This window comes from Sceloporus occidentalis, unplaced genomic scaffold, assembly GCF_023333645.1.
Source record: "Sceloporus occidentalis isolate IW3139 unplaced genomic scaffold, rSceOcc1.0.p SCAF_6, whole genome shotgun sequence".
In the NCBI taxonomy this organism is placed as follows: Eukaryota; Metazoa; Chordata; class Lepidosauria; order Squamata; family Phrynosomatidae; genus Sceloporus; species Sceloporus occidentalis.
In genome coordinates, this window is record NW_028316986.1 from 20,486,404 (window position 1) to 20,506,605 (window position 20,202).

Here is a 20,202-nt window from a genome sequence, read left to right on the forward strand (position 1 = left end):
CATCTCCAGCTATATGACCATTATAATAGTCTCTTTTCAAAAATCAACATGGGAGAAAGGGGGAGCAAGAAGACTGGCAATTTTGTTTGCATAACTAATGAGATAATTTCCACATCAGTATGATGTTCCAGACTCTATGTAACAATCAAGAAAGTAACAGGATATTTAAGCCTTTTCAATTTTGTGCAATCTCTACATACGCTCCCAAACATAAATCCACAATCAATAGTTTGTAAGAATCTCATTTGCATTATAGAAAAGAAATTGTGCTCCCAACTCAGGTGATAAAATAATCTTTTTGTGATGTAATTCTACTGATTTCATAAAAGACTTCTTGAACTGAAGAATTCTTCTTCATTTTTGCTTCACCCCAATAGTAGAAATACGTCCCTTTTCTTCTCTCTAATGTCCTTGCACACAGGGCTTAATGCATTATTTCCTAGTTTGCTCAACCCAAAGTTTATCAGTGCAATTGAATGTGAGGAACAATTTAATCAGTTCATGATGGAACAAAGAACTATTCAAATTTTAAATCCCAACTTTTGATTGTGCTACAAATTTTTATTCTTTTGTACCCTGATCATAAGTTTACAGCTTGTAAAAAAAAAAGGCCTGCTGATGGTTTCAAAGTAACCATGTCAAAAAACTAGTTTCCCTCATAATAACAGCAAAGTAGAACTTAATAACAGACTACTTGAAGTAATCATCATCACAATCACCTCAGCCAAATTAATTTGTTAAAACTGCATACAGACAAAGATTGCACTCCCACATTTTATTACCTGGTGGATATGAATGCTTGCCACTGACAATCCACTCTAACAAGGCCTCAATTAGTTCAAGATTAACTTTGTCTAAATCCATGGTTGCCATTGTTTTTAATACTGATGTCCTAATCCCTGAAAGAGAAAGTGAGCAGAAACAGTTTAATAGAAGAGCACAAAACTACCATCACATCCAAATATATAAAAACTTTGTCAAGAGGAAAAGGTCAACCATTACTTCATTTTCTCTGGCATGGAATAACAGATTCTGACACCTCAGCTATTTTAACTATTCCTATATTAGTAACACAATGTAAGAAAAAAGTATGACTACAGATCACACTCATCTTCAAATGAAAAACAGTTCAGCTCTACTAGTTCAAAATTCTAAAAGTTCTCTTGTCAAAGACAATAAGGCCCCAAAAGAGCTGGAAGTTGCCTTGGGACAAGGCAAGATAAATTAATTGAAATTATACTTGCCCAAGAATGATTTGCTATCTCCAATTATCCTTCGGGTGATTTATCTTAACTAGTAGGTCAGAAGGTGAGAAGCAGGGAATATTAACCAGCAGAGAAGGGATGGGCAACTGTGAGGTGTTGGGGAGATGCCAGAAAGCCAAACCCCGCCTTCATTCATATTGAACTAAATGGTCTGACTCTGCTATGCTGTGTGCGTTCATGTCATTTTTTTACATATGTAAACCCTAAAGCAACAGGTTTTTCTTGGCAAATTTGCTCAGAGGGGGGTTGTCTTTTTCCTCCTGAGGTGGAGAGAAAGTGATTTGCCCAAAGTCACCCAGTGGGTTCCATGGCTGAGTGGGGATTCAAACCCTGGTCTGCAGAGTCATAGTGCAATACTCAAACCACTACACCAAAATTGTGACATTGCTATAATTCTTTTGCTGCTTTTATCATCCTCCTAAAGGGGCACAGTGGCTCAACAGTTAAGATACTGACTCTGATGTTCACAAAGTCAGCAGATTGGCAGTTCAAGATTCAAGCGCCACATGACCGAGTGAGCTTCCATCAATAGTTCTGGCTTCTGCCAACCTAGCATTTCGAAAGCATGTAAAAGTGCAAGTAGATGGATGAGCACAATCCCCTACAGTCAGACATGACTTGACAATCATGTCAAAGGGGAAACCTTTAACTTTTTTAAATCATCTTCCTCCTGTTTCTCCTTCTGCCTTTTTCTAGATATAGGAATTCAAAGCAGCTAACAACAAATTTTAAAAAGTAGTCTGCCCTTCCTTTATGCGGAGAATTCCGCCTATGCTCAAGCCCCATTTAAATGAATGGGGCTTGTGCACGCATTCCTTTATCCCTTACGGGACGCGCCGTCCTGTCTCCTAGCGCGGCTTTCAGTGTATGCTGAAAGTTGCAAAAAGCGTGCCCGCATATGATGAGGGCGCACTGTATTTTCTCTCTTAGAAAAGACCAAGAAGCCTCATACAGGCCTCCAGGCTATGCCTTTTATACAACTCTACAGAAACATTATAGGATTTGAACATATAATGCATATATCTTTTTTACCTAAAAAGAACTCTTAAAAATAAACAGCTACAATACAAGCACAGAATACACACAGAGACCTCACCTTTGTAGCGGGCCATCAACTGCTGGACTGTTAGCTGTTGATCAGGGACAGAATCTTTAACAGTCACTGTACTCTGTGCCAAACCAGCACGCCTCAGATCCTCCTCTACTTCTTCTGCAGCTGTCCTCAAGTGTCTTGCTTGCTTGCCAGGAGCTTGCTTCGCATTACGCATGTATGGACTGCCATGTTCCAAGACATACCTGAATGCAAGAAGGGAAATGAGGCAGAAAGTCAAAAGAATCTTACATTTTAAACACCTAGCTGTGCAAGGAGACCTCTGAACCTGAAAAACTATTTTGTTTAACTTCTGACACACTTCATGGCTACAAAGCATTGTTAAGTGAAGCTCCTTATAGTCAAATGATTGAAAGGGGACCAGAATCTATCAGTAATCTCTGTGTGAAATGAAAACAGGAGAAATGTTTCTGACTCACACAAGGCTTTCCCTGTCTGTAAATTAGGCTGTTGAAATAAAATAAATTTTGAGAGGAAAGGAAACTAGGAACAGGTGTATGACAAGACTATGAACTCAGTTTCGGTCTTGAAAGGAAATTCCTGGGATGTGTGTATCTGTAGGGGCACTTTTGCTCCTTATTGCTAAGAGAAAATTGTTCTTCAAAATAAACCGTAATTGTTTGGGAGTATACAGAGCTTGCAAAGGGCCATGTGAGGATTTTCAGTGCCTTGGCCCAGCTCCTTGGCTGTCTGCCACGTTTTTCTTCCTGCCTACATGACCTACCTGTACACCAACTCAATTCTCTCTTCTCATTCTATTTCCATGCTCTTTAACACTCAAGTCCAAGAATAAATAAACATTCTTAACAAAGCATGCATGCACCACATTTCCCTCTACACCAGTGACTCTTGAAGATATAAATTACAGAAACTAGGAGGTACATGAAGATGCACTGAATTTTAGTTACTTTGCATTATTGGTTATGGAGTCTTGCAAGCTGCTTATATTCATGCAACACTCATGCCAAGATAGGTGTGTATGTACTATATGGAGCTGCTTGACTGTCTTGCCCCAGACCAAGGGGATTTAGCTGAAAGAATTTTCTAGCTAAATCCTGGAACCAGCACCCATACTGAAAGACTGACTCCATTAATTTTCACCACCAAGGATGTCTAAATATTTGGGCATTAAACCTCCAGACAAGGAATTCTAGATGGGCATTCTATAGGTGGCAAGACAATGGATTATGAATACAAAATAGTATTATCAATGACATCTTTAGGGCAAGGATGATTAGCTCAACCTTTCATCTGAGTAAATAGACCAAGTCTACAAAAGTTTATGCTGCAACTTCTTCTACACATTTAATCTTCTTCCCCTTCTCCTCTTGAATTTCCGATTGAGATCATAGCCTCTTAGCCTTGTGAGTTTGTACATTTGAATTAATATGTTCTCATCCTGAAGCAACTGTGGTTGGGGGGTTCTTGGATCCCAATTGTTTTAAGAAGTGCTAGACTTAAGGTCAAAAAATTTCTTAGAGACATGTATATTCAGAATATGTGTAAGTTCATACATGTGCTCTGACTGCAAACCTGGGTATCATGATTTTAAGCAATGGTTTGAATATTATAGTAATACTGAATGCATATTTCCTAAGGAACTATTAGTTGAGACTACAATATTTGAGGCATTAAAGCTTCAAACAAAGAGGAAACCCAAATAAGTAAGAATTTAAATATTAACACACAATTGAATAGTCTGGTCTTATGTAAGAGACCTACAAAAAATCCACTGTTACATCAGAAATGTCTTACCGAGTCATTGCAATTGCATCTTCTAGAAAATACTGATCAACTGGAAATGTCCTACCTAATAGAGATGCAAACAACAATAAGGGAAGTGAGAAATAACATGAAACAGAACAAAGGAACAGAATCTTTATTTCACTACACCAGAGTTCTATATTGCTACACATACGCTAATTTCATTAGCTAAAATTAGATAAGCAACGTGTTTTGACAATATTACAGAAAGGGTTGTGTGGAGACAGCGATAGTCATACAGGTTGAGTCTCCCTTATCCAAAACCCTTGGGACCAGAAGTGTTCAGGATTTTGAATTTTTTCAGATTTTGAAATATTTGCATATACATTATGAGATATCTTGGAAATTAGACCCAAGTCTAAACATGAAATTAATTTATGTTTCATATATACCTTATACATATAGCCTGAAGGTAATTTTATACATAATATTCTTAATAATTTTGTGCATGAAACAAAGTTTGTGTACACTGAACCATCAGAAAATAAAGATGTCACTATCTCAGCCACACATGTGGAAAATTTCTGATTCTGGAGTATTTTGGAGTTTGGAATTTCAGATAATGGATACTCAGCCTGTACCATGCAAAACAGCTAAGTAACTGACTCAGATCCTGATCATCACCAAGAATACCGGGATACTGTTATGGTTAGAAGGGAGATTAAAATGGAAGGATAAATATTCCACCAAACTTGATAGCCAGCTTACATTTCTCCTTCATCCCCTTTCCTTTTGCCATCACAGCTCTATAGACTGTACGTCTATAGACAGGGACCACCTATTTTATTAGCTGAAAGAAAGATGCCCCAGAAGCCATTTTGGCTGATAAGCAACAGTGTAATAAACTTGTCCCTCCATTTTCGCAGACCTGGAGTCCGCAGTCTCACTCTTCACAGGAAGGAGAAGCGAAGAGGGACAAAATGGCGGTGCTTGCCTGCATGTGGTCCTGCGCGTGTGCCATTATTTTCAATGGGGCTCGAATATTTGCGAGTTGCCATTTTCGCAGGGGGCGGGGTCAGGAATGGATCCCCGCAAATTGGGAGGGGCAACTGTATTTCAAATAGCTACAACAGATCTATGAGGAATGTTGCATTGCTCATGACCCAATGAATTACATAAAAGCTCACATACATGAACTTTATTGAAGATTGGGCATCATGCTGCTCATAGCATGTGAGTCTATTTGTATGCAGTGCCGTTTGATTTACCACATCCTATGGCTAAATGTTAAACAGGCCTGAAGTGTGTGGAGGTGAATATTATTTCCATATAGGGTATTATAACACTGATTGTTCTTGCAGGATTTCAACTAGACAACATCTGCAAAGTGTTCTGTACACTCTGCAGAACTGCACAAACATTAATTGTTTGTCCTTTCTGATCTGTATGCCCTCACCTGCGAGCAGGTAATTTTCACTTTAGCAGCTTATCTACTGTTTCTTCCTGTTTGAATTTAAAATGAAAGTGCATTCATAGTACTTCAGCTGCATATTCTTATAGTCAAATCAGTGGAATGTATTTCCTAGGGAATGCAAGACAGATCATATAATATAAACACTAGGTGATAAGGAAATTTTGTTTAATTTCATATTTACTAACTAGGCTTCTGGAATTATTTTAGTGCACATGACTTGCATAAGAGATCAGAAAATTTTCTAGAAAGGGCTGCCATCAATTATTAAACACAAAAAGGTTTAATATTAAACATAATAAAACCAATTAAATATTAAAGCACAATTCAATTAAAAGCAATTTAAAATCACACCAGTTAAGAGCTGTTAAGACAGATACATTTATTAAAACTAGCAAAAGATTTAATATGTGAAGAGATTAATAATGAAAATGAATGAGATTGCTTTTCACCTGGTATGTTAACAACAGGACAGGTGTTAAAGTACTGAGAAAAGAGTTCTGCATTCAGAGTAGCACTCATTAGTATAATTCGCAGGTCTGATCTTTGAAGCATTAGGTCCTTCAAAACCAGCAGCAAGAAGTCACTGAAGAAAACAAATAGAAAACGTTTGAAATTCTTCAGTGCTGATTTAAAATCTTGTCAGCAGCTATTTTTGCCCATCTCCCCTCCCCACAGTAATCCTGTCAAAATTCAAAGCCATTTATCGTACACACTTCTGGAATATTCCTATCTATAGGGTTGGACATTTTATAAAACAGGGCACCCTTCCCTAACTTGACCGCCTCCATGTGTTGGACTACAAACCTGGAATCCATTGGAAGGGTGAAGTTTGGGAAGGGTTATGTTAACAGCTTGTGTTGTAAATCAGAGACCAGTAATTGTAGGAAAATTTTAGAATGCATGTGAGTACTTTTGTCCTTTTTTTGTGGGGGGGGGGGGTTGGAAGGAGGTTAACACTGGAAGACAAAGCAAATTTGGAAAGCAAAAGAAGGTAGAGGAAGGCTTGGAGGCACAGCGTTTACTGTAGTCTATCTCTCAATGCCATCTATTTTTAGAAGGAGATATCCAATATGTCTTTGTAATTGTGGTCTGGAGTTTTAGTAGGATATTGTTTTGTCCTTTCATTATGTTAATATGTCATTTTTCTGCACTTTGTAGAAACTAGTCAAGTACCTGATGGAGTGTTATGTGACATTTCACTGATCCACTGAAGGTATTCCTCAAGCCTGAATTCTGTATTTGCTTATGGTTCATATAGCTACGGTACTTTTTGTTTTATATATCTAAAAAAAAACCTTGTTCAACATGAGAGGGAGCCATCAGGCAGACCCAGCAACATCTTGGACTGCCTGAAGGAAGAGGCCCCTCCCTCCTCAACTGTCACCTCGGCCTCAGAGGGAGCCATCAGGCAGACCCAGCAACATCAGGGACTGCCTGAAGGAAGAGGCCCCTCCCTCCTCAACTGTCACCTCGGCCTCAGAGGGAGCCATCAGGAAGACCCAGCAACATCAGGAACTGCCTGAAGGAAGAGGCCCCTCCCTCCTCAACTGTCACCTCGGCCTCAGAGGGAGCCATCAGGCAGACCCAGCAACATCAGGGACTGCCTGAAGGAAGAGGCCCCTCCCTCCTCAACTGTCACCTCGGCCTCAGAGGGAGCCATCAGGAAGACCCAGCAACATCAGGAACTGCCTGAAGGAAGAGGCCCCTCCCTCCTCAACTGTCACCTCGGCCTCAGAGGGAGCCATCAGGAAGACCCAGCAACATCAGGGACTGCCTGAAGGACGAGACTTCTCCCTCCTTTAACTGTTACGTTGTATTTTGTATTATATTGCAATTTTTTACTGTACACCGCTATGATCATTGCAGAATAGCGGTCTATAAATAAAATGTATTATTATTATTATTATTATTATTATTATTATTATTATTATTATTGTTCTGCCACAGATTTACAATTTTCAGTCTACGTTCCACTCTCTACACTAGATGAACAAAAATGTTGACTTACCATTCTAGGCAAGGACGACAAGATAATGGTTGCTTCTGCAGTTTCACACTACACAGTTCTGGCACTATGATTCTACTTTAACTGCCATGGAAATATTCTATGGAATGCTTGGGCCTGTAGTGTACTGAAGCACTAGAGCTCTCTGGCTGAGAATGCTAAGTACCCCTCTCTAAACTGCAAGTCCCAGGAATTCATTTGATAGAACCATGGCAGTTGAAGTGGAATCACAGTGATATAAACTAAGTCAAGGTTTACAAGCACAAGCTGTTCCCATACAGCTAGGAGGTAGAATAAACAATTTCCAGGAATTGTGGAAAACTATAATGAATCGTTTATTTCTCCTCCCAGCCACACAAAAGGACATCCTACACCGCTTTCAGGCTTGGTGATGTTATTCCTATTTACTTGATTTCAAGCCCACCTTTTCTTATTAAGAATTCAGGGCAGTCCACAATCATACATTAAAAATAAAGTTAAAATCACACTGCAAATATAAAGTTATTATGCATTATAACAACTATGCATATAGCAACTATAAAGGGATGAAATACCTTTCCTCTGTTCTTTCATGAACTTCATCAATAATAATATGGGTGAATCCTTGTAAATTTAAGTCCCCTTCTAGTCTTCTCAGAAGCACTCCAGTAGTACAGTATAACAACCGTGTAGCTGGAGACTTAATAAGAAAAAAAATGTCATCTAAATCAATTTTTCTGAAAATAATTATTTAATTCAGGCTTTATTTTGTGTTAACCCAATTCACTGTGACAGCCCACATTATATTTGAGTGTCTTATTCAGATTACCATGTGCCAGGCGAGAGGTGCTTCAGTGTCCTGCAAAGCTGATTACTCCTCTGATGGCCAAGTGAACCAAAGATATGGAAAGTGAACAAATTATATATTGTGAATTCACTGCAGGAATTTACTCTTTGACTGGGAAATATCATTTCTCCTTTAAGAATGACATTCAGGAGTATGGGGAAAGGCAAAGGCTGATCACCACTTGTGAATCTTCCTCAAATGGAAAGGCAGTTCACAACAATCAGTAAAATTACAATAAAAAACAATGATAATATAACAGCAAGCAGATCCATCCTCTGAAAACTAAATAAAAAAGAATGACTAAATGTCCAACAAGATTCCATAATAGCTTGAGCAAACAAAAAGGTGTTCTAACTGGTACTTAAATATCAACAATTTGGATGCCTGGCAAACACAGTCCTAAAGGGAATGCTCATATTTTCCTCCACACAAGAAAAGGTCCTATGGCTAGCAGCCAACTGCTCATCTTTTCAATGGGGATAGGGTGGTTCATGGTCACAGCAGAAGATGTTAACATATATGCAGGCTCATATGGGATGCATATATATTCATATTTTGCACTGGCAACTGAGTAGAAATCTAACTGTAAAAACTGCACTAAAGCTAGTGTAGTGTAGTGGTTTCACTGCTAGACCAGGACTCTTGACAGACCCGGGTTCAAATTCTCACTCAGCCACTGAGTGACCATAGGGGTTGTCAGTGGCAAACTTCATCTGAATTAATCTTGCCAAGAAAACCTTATAACAGGGTCATATTAAAGTGGAGTGGATTTAAAGGCACATAACAACAACAAAACTACACTAACTTTGTAGCCGCCTTGATCATTTTTTATGGAAAGGCGGGGTAGAAATAAATTATTATTATTATTATTATTATTATTATTATTATTATTAACTTCTGAACAGCAGAGGTTTTATTCTGGGGATGCATCAAGTGGACTGCTTGAATTTCACTTAAAGTTTTTCTCTTTTCATAGATGGGACACTCAGCAGATATTTGGTTGCAGAATATCTTAAAGTGTACAGACCAGATTAGTCAGTAGCTGCTATTGGATTTACATACCTGATTTGGGATTTTTAATTTCTTTTTACATTTGTATTCCATGTGTGAATTAGAAAGTCCTCAAATCATGTCTAAGCATTTATTAGAATAAATTTTAACTAATTTCAAGTCTATATGTAATATATTTCTAACTCTGTTCAGAGATATTTTTGAGAATTTTTCTCAGGGGGATTGCCATGCTCATCCACATTTCCTGAAATTGTTAGTACAAAAGATGACAGTAAAACCATGAAGCTAAACTATCTTTCAGTGCTCTAAAGTGCACTTTTTGACTGTCCCTCCACTCCTTCATCCTTGATGAGGAGAAACAAAAACAACGTTATTTGGACTAATACAAGAAACAGTTCCATTGCAAAACAGGGATTTAAGCCTAAATGAAATTGCTAGTCCCAACAAGAATAAATCAAATCAACTGATAAGCAGTAAACTAACGCTTCGGTTGCATCCATACTGCAGAAATAATGTAGGTTGAAACCACACTGATTGCTACAGGTCAGTGCTATGGCATTCTGGGAATTGTAGTTTTGTGAGACATTTAGTTTTCTCTGTCAGAGAGCTCTATTGCCACATCAAACTACACTTCCCAGAATTCCACAGCAGTGAGACATGGCAATTCAAGTGGTATCAACCTGGATTGTTACTGCAGTACAGATGCAACCTTGGATAAATTTCATTGATCCAATGGGCTTTTCCAGTTAGGGCCAGCAGCTGCATTTAGCCATTAATTATTACCAGAGGCCAAAAAAAGAAGAAGAATTAGATGTGGTGAGAATTGACTAACCCATTTCACCACTGGAATAGAAATAAAGTAAAAATAAACAAACCATGACACTTTCCAGCCGGATTTGGTATCCAACTGTGACCCCAACTCTTTCTGTTCGTTCCTTGGCTACACGTTCAGCCACAGAAATGGCAGAGATCCTGCGAGGCTGGGTGCAGATGATGTTGGCTAACTTACTGGGAGGGCCTTCTAGTGAGGAATCCAAGATAAATTGAGGAATCTGAGTGGTCTTTCCACATCTACATAAAGGAGAGGTATGAAATAAAACAACAATATCCTCCTCTCACTCAAGCAACATGCTGAAATGTGTAGTAGAATTCAGCCTGAATTTCTAAAAAATAAACTAGTGCACTCCAAACTTGCAGAGTTGTATGGGCAAGAAATCAAATCACTTACACCGATTTCCTAAAAAACAGATTGTTATCTTAAAGCAATATAAAGTCAATAAAATGGAATGGTTATGAGCTCCAGATCACAAATACAAACTAGAATTTTTAAAATGCTATTTCGCTCTTGAGGGAAGAAAGGTGTATTAGCATAAATGCGCTACTATAAATAAATGTAAGCGTAAAGCTACCCATCTATTAATACTGACAGAAAAGTTTTAAATTTAAAAAAAAAACATAAAAAGACTAAATGCAATCATGTACAAGAATGTGTGCTAAGGAATTTAATATACAAGTTAGCTTTAGTCAAGGATTAATTTTATGCAGTGCTTTGAACCTGAAAGCTATGTAAAAATTCCCTTTTCTCCCTGGAACAATTTTGTTTTAAACTCTGAAATTCAAATACTATTAGGTTTTCATAGAAAGTGGCTCCAGTTGCAAAGTATAATGCGTGCATCTACAGGATCTCCTCTGATACATTTGGTTATGGGGCTGAGAGACTGTGGTACACAAAATTAGACCTTGCATTTGACGAATCTCTGAAAAAGATCAGGTCTAAATCAATGCACATACATATCCAGACTGTACATTCTGGAGTTTGAAACTTACAATCATTTCTGTTTAGATTAATTTGTTTTTAAAATTTAAAGTATCAAAAAATTGACACCATAAATTACAAATTGTATGATTTAACTCTTTACCATCTGAGCTGTATACACAAACTTTAAAGTACCGGTATGTAAATTTTGAAGAAAAGGCAGCAATTGCATCCTCATATCCACTTAGACCTCATGGGCTTTCCAGCTCAGTCTGGACATGGCTATTCTCAGCTAAGATTGGTTCCTCAATAATATGTGAATGCAAAAGAAGATAAGTCTAAGCTATACTGGGCAAGTGCCTCCACTTGCTTCCACAGTATTCCTCCACTCTAAGAACATAAAGTTCAGACAGTAGCATATCAAGTGGTGTCATTAGGGTTGTCGTCACCCAAGGTACCTGGCAAGAACTGCCAGGGGATGGGGGCAAAGTGGTGGATTGCCCTGCCTCCCCTCCCCCTGCCTCATTCACCTGCCATCCTGTCTACCTGTCCACAGGCTGGCCAGACCCAGAAAGGTCTTCTCTCCCTCTCCTCCTGCTACCTCACTCACCCAGCCAGATGCAGAACGAGCTGCTGGCAGGTGGGCAGGCAAGCAAAAAGACAACAGAAGGTAACAGAAACAGTGTGTACCTATGCCTCCTTCTCCACTGCATTGGCTCCCTCAGGAGAGTCAGGGCAGCAGAGAAACCAGAAGGGGCATGTATACACCCCTTCTTCTCTGCTACTTTGGCAGAGAGAGCCATGGCAGTGGAGAAGCCAGAATGGGTCTGCACCTACACCTCCTTCTCTGCTACATTGGCTCCTTTAGCAGAGAGAGCCAGGGCAGTGGAGAAGCTAGAAGGGGCAAGTAGTTACACCTACTTCTAGACTGCCTCGACTCCCTTGGGTGAGAAAGCCATGGCAGCAGAGGAGTGGGGCCCAGCAGCAGCACCGCACACCACCATGCCGAGTGGGAGAGGTGCCCAACCAGGTGTCTCCCCACCCTTTGAGCTGTCACCCAAAGGAACAAAGTTTGGGAAACACTGGTATAATGTGTAACCCAGCAGTGTTTAAGTGAAAGTTTATACTATACAGTTTATTGCCTTACCCAGTCATACCACTCACAACAAGAACTTGATGCTGGTTCAGCAAACGAAGAATGGTTTCCTTTTTTTCCCATGCAGGGAGTTTCTGTCTTTCTTGTAACATGGCCTGGTAGTGCCTAGAAGACTGACAGATATGCACAAGGTCAATAGGAGCAATAATAAGCCCCCAGATTCAGCATCAATAATTATGTACTGTCAGCACCATCTTTACAGATTGTTAAGCCACATGACAAAAAATATGACCTATGGGGAGCTTTGTAATGTGGAGCTTGTCAAGTAGTTCAGAAAAGAGGGACGATCCAGATAGAAACTGGGGGTGCAATATATAATTTTTAAAAGACTGTCATCAGCAAAAGTGCCTGAAATCAACTAGTCAGATAGTAGATTTCAAGATTTTTTTTTTAAATTCAGATGACAATCACCATTAAAAATATGGTATTCTTCCTTCTTTCACATACGTATACACCTTTAAAGATATGCTTGGTCTGACATCTGTGCATGACCTAAGTCCAGTTGTCCCTAATGGAAGTGTGGCTGCATGCACGTGCCACCACTGGGGACAATGTGGGCTTGAGTATCGGTGGATTTTGGTATCCACAGGGGGTGTCCGGAAAGGATCCCCCACGGATACCAAGGTCTAACTGTACTCTCAAAATTTGAATTTAGCAGTGACTAAAATTTTATGGAAGCTGTACTTTCTAACACAACAGTTCACTTTAAGAAAACAAAGTTAGGATGTTTATATAAACACTTTCTGGTATGTTTGTTAAGTGTTGATCACAGACTTCCACAAAAAGCACACCACTTCTCATTTACTTCCAGTTAATTTCCTAATCTGTACAGATGCATAGCCCCCAGAAACAGATCAGTTATTGATCCTGTATTAATTATAAAAATGACACAGGTGTGTTTAAGATATCAGTAACTTTAGTGTGGCAAATAGCTTTAAAATAAATCTGAGGATACATTTAAATCAGTCAGTGTTTCCCCATTGTTTTTGCTATTGTCATAGGAAATCAGTTATCATCTGCCAATAATAATAATAATAATAATAATAATAATAATAATAATATTGCAGCTCAGGTTTTGTAGTTTAGAAATCAGAAGTTGAAAAGATACTTTACTGTGTAAGAAACAAGACAGAAAACTGTTTTGCAAGGAATAACTGGAAAACAAGCCAGTGCTGTTAATGTGAGCAAGTTCCTCAATGGATGAAATATCAGATACGTTGCTCATATACTACAACCACTGTGGAAGCTGGTGTTCCTTAGTACTAAATATACTACAAGTTCTATGTTCATGTATCACAAGCATCACATGCCGTATACCGCAACTATGATAAATGCTCCTTATAAAAAAATAATGTGCCTAGACCATTTATAATGTGTGAAAGGGAATGTGACATGAATGGCATAAGCTAAATGTTTTATTTGTTGTCAACTGCTATATGTTTGCCAAAAGTTTGTTAAATGCCATATATATATATATATATATATATATATATAGCCATGTTTATTCTCCTGCCATATAAATGTTCTGTGAGTCCAAAGTTTAAGCCAAATCCTGATGCTGATCTGAGTAATAGACAATAATTCTGTTTATAACCTTGGGAGTCCAGGTGACCAGAATGGTAAGAAACTCAACCTAAATACAGAGTAAGACAAAAAATTTCACACCCTACAAAGAGTAAGGGTTAGGGAAACCATACCTATTTCACCACCAAAGGATCCCCCCCCAGCTGTTCAAGGACCCAGTAACATAAACACAAATACTTGAAAGGACACTGAACATAACTGTTTTTCCCATTTGAAGTATCAAGTTTACAATTTAGCATTTAATAATACCTTCTTTATGCTGAATTGTTTGCAGATTTTTAAATTTTCTTTGGATACAGACTTTGCTGGAGCGGTATACTTCCTCAAAAGTTTCTTTTTGAGGTTAACATAGCTTTCTGTCTCTACGTGAACTGTCTGCAGTTCCTCATCGTCATCGTCATCCTCTTCAGTCACCAGGTCCTTTGTTGCTTAAAACAGAAAGTATCTTAACATACACTATTTTGAAATATGGGTTAAACAGTTTCAAAGCCCAGATGATCAAATTAAGGCTGTTATACTTTGGCCACATCATGAGAAGGCATGACTCATTAGAAAAGACAATAATACTAGGAAAGATGGAGGGCAGTAGAAAGAGAGGAAAACCACATGCCAGATGGATGGATTCATTTAGGGAGATCATGGACACAAATCTACAAGACTTTAGTAGAGCAGTGGAGGATAGTGGGGCATGGAAATGTCTCATCAACATGGTTGCCATGAGTCAGGTACGACTCGAGAGCAGTTAAGAACAACAACAAAGTTTCAGAGCAGGGAAGTTTTAGAATACAACATTTAACTGGACTGTATTCTTGCCAAAAGGATTAGCACATCAAATGTGAATATTCCATCAACTACAACAATATCGTTTGGTAGCTTCCTCCTGATGAATTTTGTCCATCATGTATTAAGTTTGCTTACCAATACCACACTGGTCAAAATAGGGGCAGAGCAGGGGTAACGAAACTCACTGGCTTCCATAATCAGGATTCACATGAGCAATACTAAATAGCAATACTAAATATGTATTGATGAATGCAGGATTTAGAGGCAACTCTATGCCTGCAGTGGCTTTTACACAAGTTGACCTGTGGAACATATGAAGTTGCTTTATGTTGAGTCTGCCATTCAGTCCATCAAGTTCAGTACTGACTAAATCAGGCTTCAGATGTGCTGCACTGTAATTACCATTATTTCAAGACACAAAGAAAATGATGGGAGCCAACACACCTGGGGAGCCCAGGTGTGGAAGACTGATCTGGACGGCATATTAACAGATATCTTGGGTCTCATTCAAGAGCTCCTTCTCAACTCTTCCTGGAGATGTCAGAGACTTGCCTTGGCATCATCTGCTTGCTAAGCATCTACTCTATCACTGATGCAAACTCAATACCTCACAAGAACAGCCTCTTATAGAATCATAGAGTTGGAAGAGACCGCAAGGGCCATCCAGTCCAACCCCCTGCCATGCAGGATATATAAATCAAAGCATCCCCGACAGATGGCCATCCAGCCTCTGTTTAAAGACCTCTATGAAAGGAGACTCCACTACACTCCGAGGGAGTTTGTTCCGCTGTCAAACAGCTCTTATTCTAAGACCCTGTGATATAGTTTTCTCATATGTCTTCCATACAACTCGGATTGAGCACCACAGCTGTCAATATGACTGCTTTTTTAATTCAGCCATATTGCCCAGTATTTTAGTACCGTTTCCTCTTTAGTAAACAAGTTCACACAACTCAGAACAATTTTCTTTTCCTTGCATGTACAGAAAGATATCCATGCTCCTCTTTTTTAAAATAATAATAAAAAGCCTCTGCCCACATGGACATCCCTCCATACCAGCTTAACTGAGAAAAACTATAACAACGTCTTAGCATAATGTAGGCCTGTGAATCCAACACTGTCAATTTTTCTCTTTCATTCTCCAGTTTGATTTTTAATACCTTTGCCTGATGACAAAGCCAATGGAACTGTAAAAGCTTGCACTATGTATTTTATGTATTGTGGTTGGCCCAATAATGGTTTTGTGGATTTTGGATGCTGTTGTACCTCATTATTTATAGGTGATAGATACATACCTCATAAGCTTCTGTATACAAACTTACACAGATTTAAGGAGGTATTCTGTCTCAATTGTTAAGAACATATAAAGAAATCTGGTACCAGTAATGTCTCCTATATGACATTAGAGCCTACACTGTAATGATTCATCAGTTGAGAGGTATATTTTAAAAAGTTGTAGACTTCCATTATCTCTAATAGTTACTTTCTCCTAGTCTGCAAAGGCATTAGACGAAATATGAGCCACATCAGCACATTCTCGCAGTGGGCTGCATTCTGCTGTATCCTCCTACCAGTGCAACAGATTCCTCAGTTGGAATGTTCTTCCATTCCCTACTGCAGTCCAGAATCTGCCCAAGAGTTGGAGGACCCTCCACAGCAGATCTAGCCAGCATGGAAGGGATGAGAGGAAAGCAAACTCCTATTGCACAAATGAAATTCTGCTCAGATAACATATGATTTACTCAGAAACTTCCATGTATCTGACAAGCATTATAACAGGTATGCTCCCATGCTCTCCAGAGTGCAATCACTCCTTACTTCCTCTCTAAGCTGCTTTATAATAGCATATTCCTAAACCTCACTGCAGAAATGACAACTGCACTTGTTCAAGAGCTGGACATAAGCACTAGTGTACACAAAGAGCTCTAAATTGGAGGCTAAATGCGCACTGCAGAAATAATCAAGTTTGACACCGCTTCAACTGCCATGGCTCAATGTTATAGAATCCTGGGATTTGTAGTTTATTGTGGCACCAGAGCTCTCTGACAGGGAAGGCAAAATATCTCACCAAACTACAAATCCTAGAATTCAATAGCATGGAGCCATGGCAGTTAAAGCAGGGTCAAACCTGATTATTTCTGCAGTGCAGGTGCAGCTGGAGACTTCAAACTCTGGCTAGGGAGCAGAATCTGGACACTGAAATTGGTCTCCTCTTTAAATATTCAAAATTACACAATTCTCAACAAGGACTTACAAAATATATATACCTTCTGAAGTCTGACATGGAACATATGAGCTATTAGAAAGCCCTGGCTTATCAACATCTGTGGACATTCTTGCTGGAGGCATCATCAGAGACAAAGCAGGAACACTGTATTTGTGGGATGTCTTACTAAGCAATTTTGTTACTTCAGCTTCATCCTCCAAACATGTTATAAAAGCATAGATAACAGGTTCATTAGACTCAGAGGCTATTAAGGCTTTTTCATAAAGGAATTCAGCAATGTGAAGCCGACAAGCCAAGGGCAGGTTCTCATTAGTAGAATAAAATGCCACAAGGGGTGGCTGATAAGGATACTTGTTATCCTCAGGAAATCTCACTTCAAGTTCATACACCGGAGCATTGTCACTGTTAAGTCTGAGATGAGAATCGTCTCTAATACTTGGAAGTGTTCTTTGCTTGTTTGGATTGTCATGCTTGAGCCGACATCTTGATCCAAACCTGCAATCTCCTCTGAGGTAGTGTTTACAGATTTCCAGGGAAGCTGGCTTTAGCCCATTGCTGGTGTTGCTAGGCCCTTTTATGGATTTGATAAGAATCTCTGTAAGGTAAGCCAAGTCTAATGTAATGGTCCAAACTCGATTTTGAATTCTTTCCACAAATTTGTCTCCACAGATGGAGCGGAGGGCAAAAGCCTCTTCTTGCCTTTGCTCCAAACAGTCTTCAGTACTTGCCTGAGCAGCACTTTCTGTGATCTGCATCCTCTCTGCAAATTTTTCTGAGAAGCACTGCAACAGTAAGTCTTCTAGTGATGCTCCAATGTTACCATTATAGGATTTCAAGACTGCTCGGCAACGTTCACTATCAAAACCGTACCTAGAAGGTGTAGAAAAACAAACTATTGCAGATACATGTGAAAAATCGCTTTGCCCAGACAAGTAGACTTACAACCTTTAAGGACACTCACTGGTTAGAAACAATTTTTATTCTTTATAACAATGGGGTTTTTCCCCTCAACCTTTATTAGGCATAGAATTTTACAATGTTTATGTGATAAAGTTAGGAAGGTAACCAATAAAATCAATTTAAGACAATTAACAACAACCAGCACCAGAATTCTACTTGAACTATTTAATTATGTACAGGGGCATCACTAGAGATGGAAGTGGGAAGTGTGGGCCACATCAGATGATACCCTAAGAGGGGTTAGCTCTACTGCTCCCCAAACATTTGCCTTTTGGCAGAAACGGGCTGTGGTGTTCACCTGCCTCCCTTTAAAATGCGGAAGAGCTGATGTAAGTGGGGCAAGGCTCAGTGGGAAGAGAATGGAGAGGTCCCAGGGTTTAAAAAAAAACAACAAATAAAATTTAAAAAATTAAAAATTAAAATCTTTAAATTAAAAAAAATTCTTTAAAAACATCACATCTTACCAAGTTTTCACTTTAACTACATGGAACAATGTATGTGTAAATACATTTAGGCTGTGTGCATGAAATTGTAATTTAAAAGGTATAATTTTAATTTTGCTAGTTCTTTATTTCACAATTATTGCCATTACTTTCAGTGACAGATGGAATTATGATTGATGAGTAACATTAGTACAAAAAACATTACTAAGGATTCTGTATGGTGTGATGGGGGAGGGGGTGACACCACAAGTTGACCCCAACCCTAGAGGTGCCACTGGTTAATAAGCATAACTTAGGGCCCATACAAACAGGCCAAAATGAAGCTGCTTCAGGCCACTTTGGAGGTATACTGTTTAAATGACACATCTTAAGAGGGAAGAAGCCACACCAAAGCTGTGCTCCGGTCCTTCTGGCCTCTTAGGATGCATGCATCATACCTCCAAAGTGACCCGAAGCAGCTTTATTTGGCCTGCCTGTATGGGCCCTTAGTTACGTAAGTATACTTAAGTAGTGTCTCCTAGCCCACCCCTGTCCCCCAAGCCTACTTTACCAGACATTAGCTGCACCAAAAGACAAATCAGTTCTTTGTGCTATTGGGTGGATATGATTTCCACCCCTCTACCAGCAAGTGAGGCTGCAATGAGAAATTGCAACAAGAGTCTTGCTTCTGACTTTCACAGCCTTCCTTGCTGGTAGCAGGGAGGTGGAAAATCATCCATTTGTGTCCCATTGGCAAGCAGAATGGACCTCCTTGTCTTGTTGTTGCTGATGCTTGGTAAAATAGGTTTGGGAGGGCAAGTATGATTTTTACAATCATGACTATATAGGGATATAGAATATGAGGCATAACTGTGATACTGAATGCCAGCCAATAATTTTAAGACTTTTAAAAAATAATTGATCACATCTAAGCAGACAAATGAAAACCAGGTGCAAATAATGCCCAGCATAGTGCATGTACCAACTGGATAACATCAGTGAGGCCCTGAAGGTTTTCATAAAAAGCCATGTTTTGACTTGACATCAGAATGACACTTGTGTTCGTGCCAATCAAGTGTCTGAGGGGAGATATTCCATAACTGGGGTGCCACAGCAGAGAAAGCCCTCTACCATGTCCTCTCACAGTTTATCACCTTCACAGTGGTGGGACACAGAGGTATGTTACTGTGGGGCTGCTGTCAACTAGATTAAAAATTTACAACTAGCAGCATATTTGTACAACTTTGCTCTTCTTGGACATGCCTTAGAAGCAGTGTAATGATAGTACAATTGGAAGTACCAACATCAATTAAGATGGTCCCCACAACTATGGCTGCTGCCACACTGCAGAAATGAAGCCGTTTGACAGCACTTTAACTGCCATGACTCAGTGCTATGGAAGTTTGGGAATTATAATTTTGTGAGATGTTTGGCCTTCCCTGTCAGATACCTCTGGTACCCATCATCTACAAATCCCAGAATTCCATGGAAATTAAAGTGGTGTTAAATGGCTTTATTTCTGCAGTGTCACAGCAGCCAAGGTCTCCATTCTGAGCCCCAAAGTGCAAGCACCTGTCATTTTGGGAATGGCTTGGTCTTGGATAGGCAATTAAGACCAATTTGCTTTACAAAAGAGGTAGTAGAAAAGGAAACAGAACTGTTTTATTGATGGGATCAAAAAGTTCTGTTTTCTTTTCTACTAGCAGCAGCTTTTTCATAATGCAAATTGGTCTTAATTGGCTATTCCGGGACCCAGACACTCCCAAAATGACAGCTCATAATAAACCTTTGCTGGGGAAACTATTTCTTCCCCAGTTACTGAAAAGATTACTGATAAGCTAAGAGAAGACAAGGAAACCAATGATTTCATCATGCCTACTACTGAAAATGTCTCAGTGCTTTGATGCTCTGAACTGTG

At 39.2% G+C, this 20,202-nt stretch overlaps 1 protein-coding gene across 6 annotated transcripts in view; it reads right to left on the reverse strand.

The window, feature by feature from the left end:
- Window positions 1-20,202, reverse strand: part of DHX57 (DExH-box helicase 57) — a 92,137-nt gene that overhangs the window by 17,152 nt on the left and 54,783 nt on the right. For all 6 annotated transcript variants that reach the window (XM_089529010.1, XM_089529007.1, XM_089529009.1 and 3 more), the window contains 9 exons: window positions 16,943-17,772; window positions 14,142-14,320; window positions 12,300-12,421; window positions 10,272-10,467; window positions 8,114-8,238; window positions 6,004-6,137; window positions 4,132-4,186; window positions 2,362-2,561; window positions 783-899 (listed from right to left, as the gene is read on the reverse strand). In XM_089529010.1, coding sequence (XP_089385136.1) covers window positions 783-899; window positions 2,362-2,561; window positions 4,132-4,186; window positions 6,004-6,137; window positions 8,114-8,238; window positions 10,272-10,467; window positions 12,300-12,421; window positions 14,142-14,320; window positions 16,943-17,772 — 1,958 coding nt within the window. The remainder of the gene's footprint in view (window positions 1-782; window positions 900-2,361; window positions 2,562-4,131; window positions 4,187-6,003; window positions 6,138-8,113; window positions 8,239-10,271; window positions 10,468-12,299; window positions 12,422-14,141; window positions 14,321-16,942; window positions 17,773-20,202) is intronic.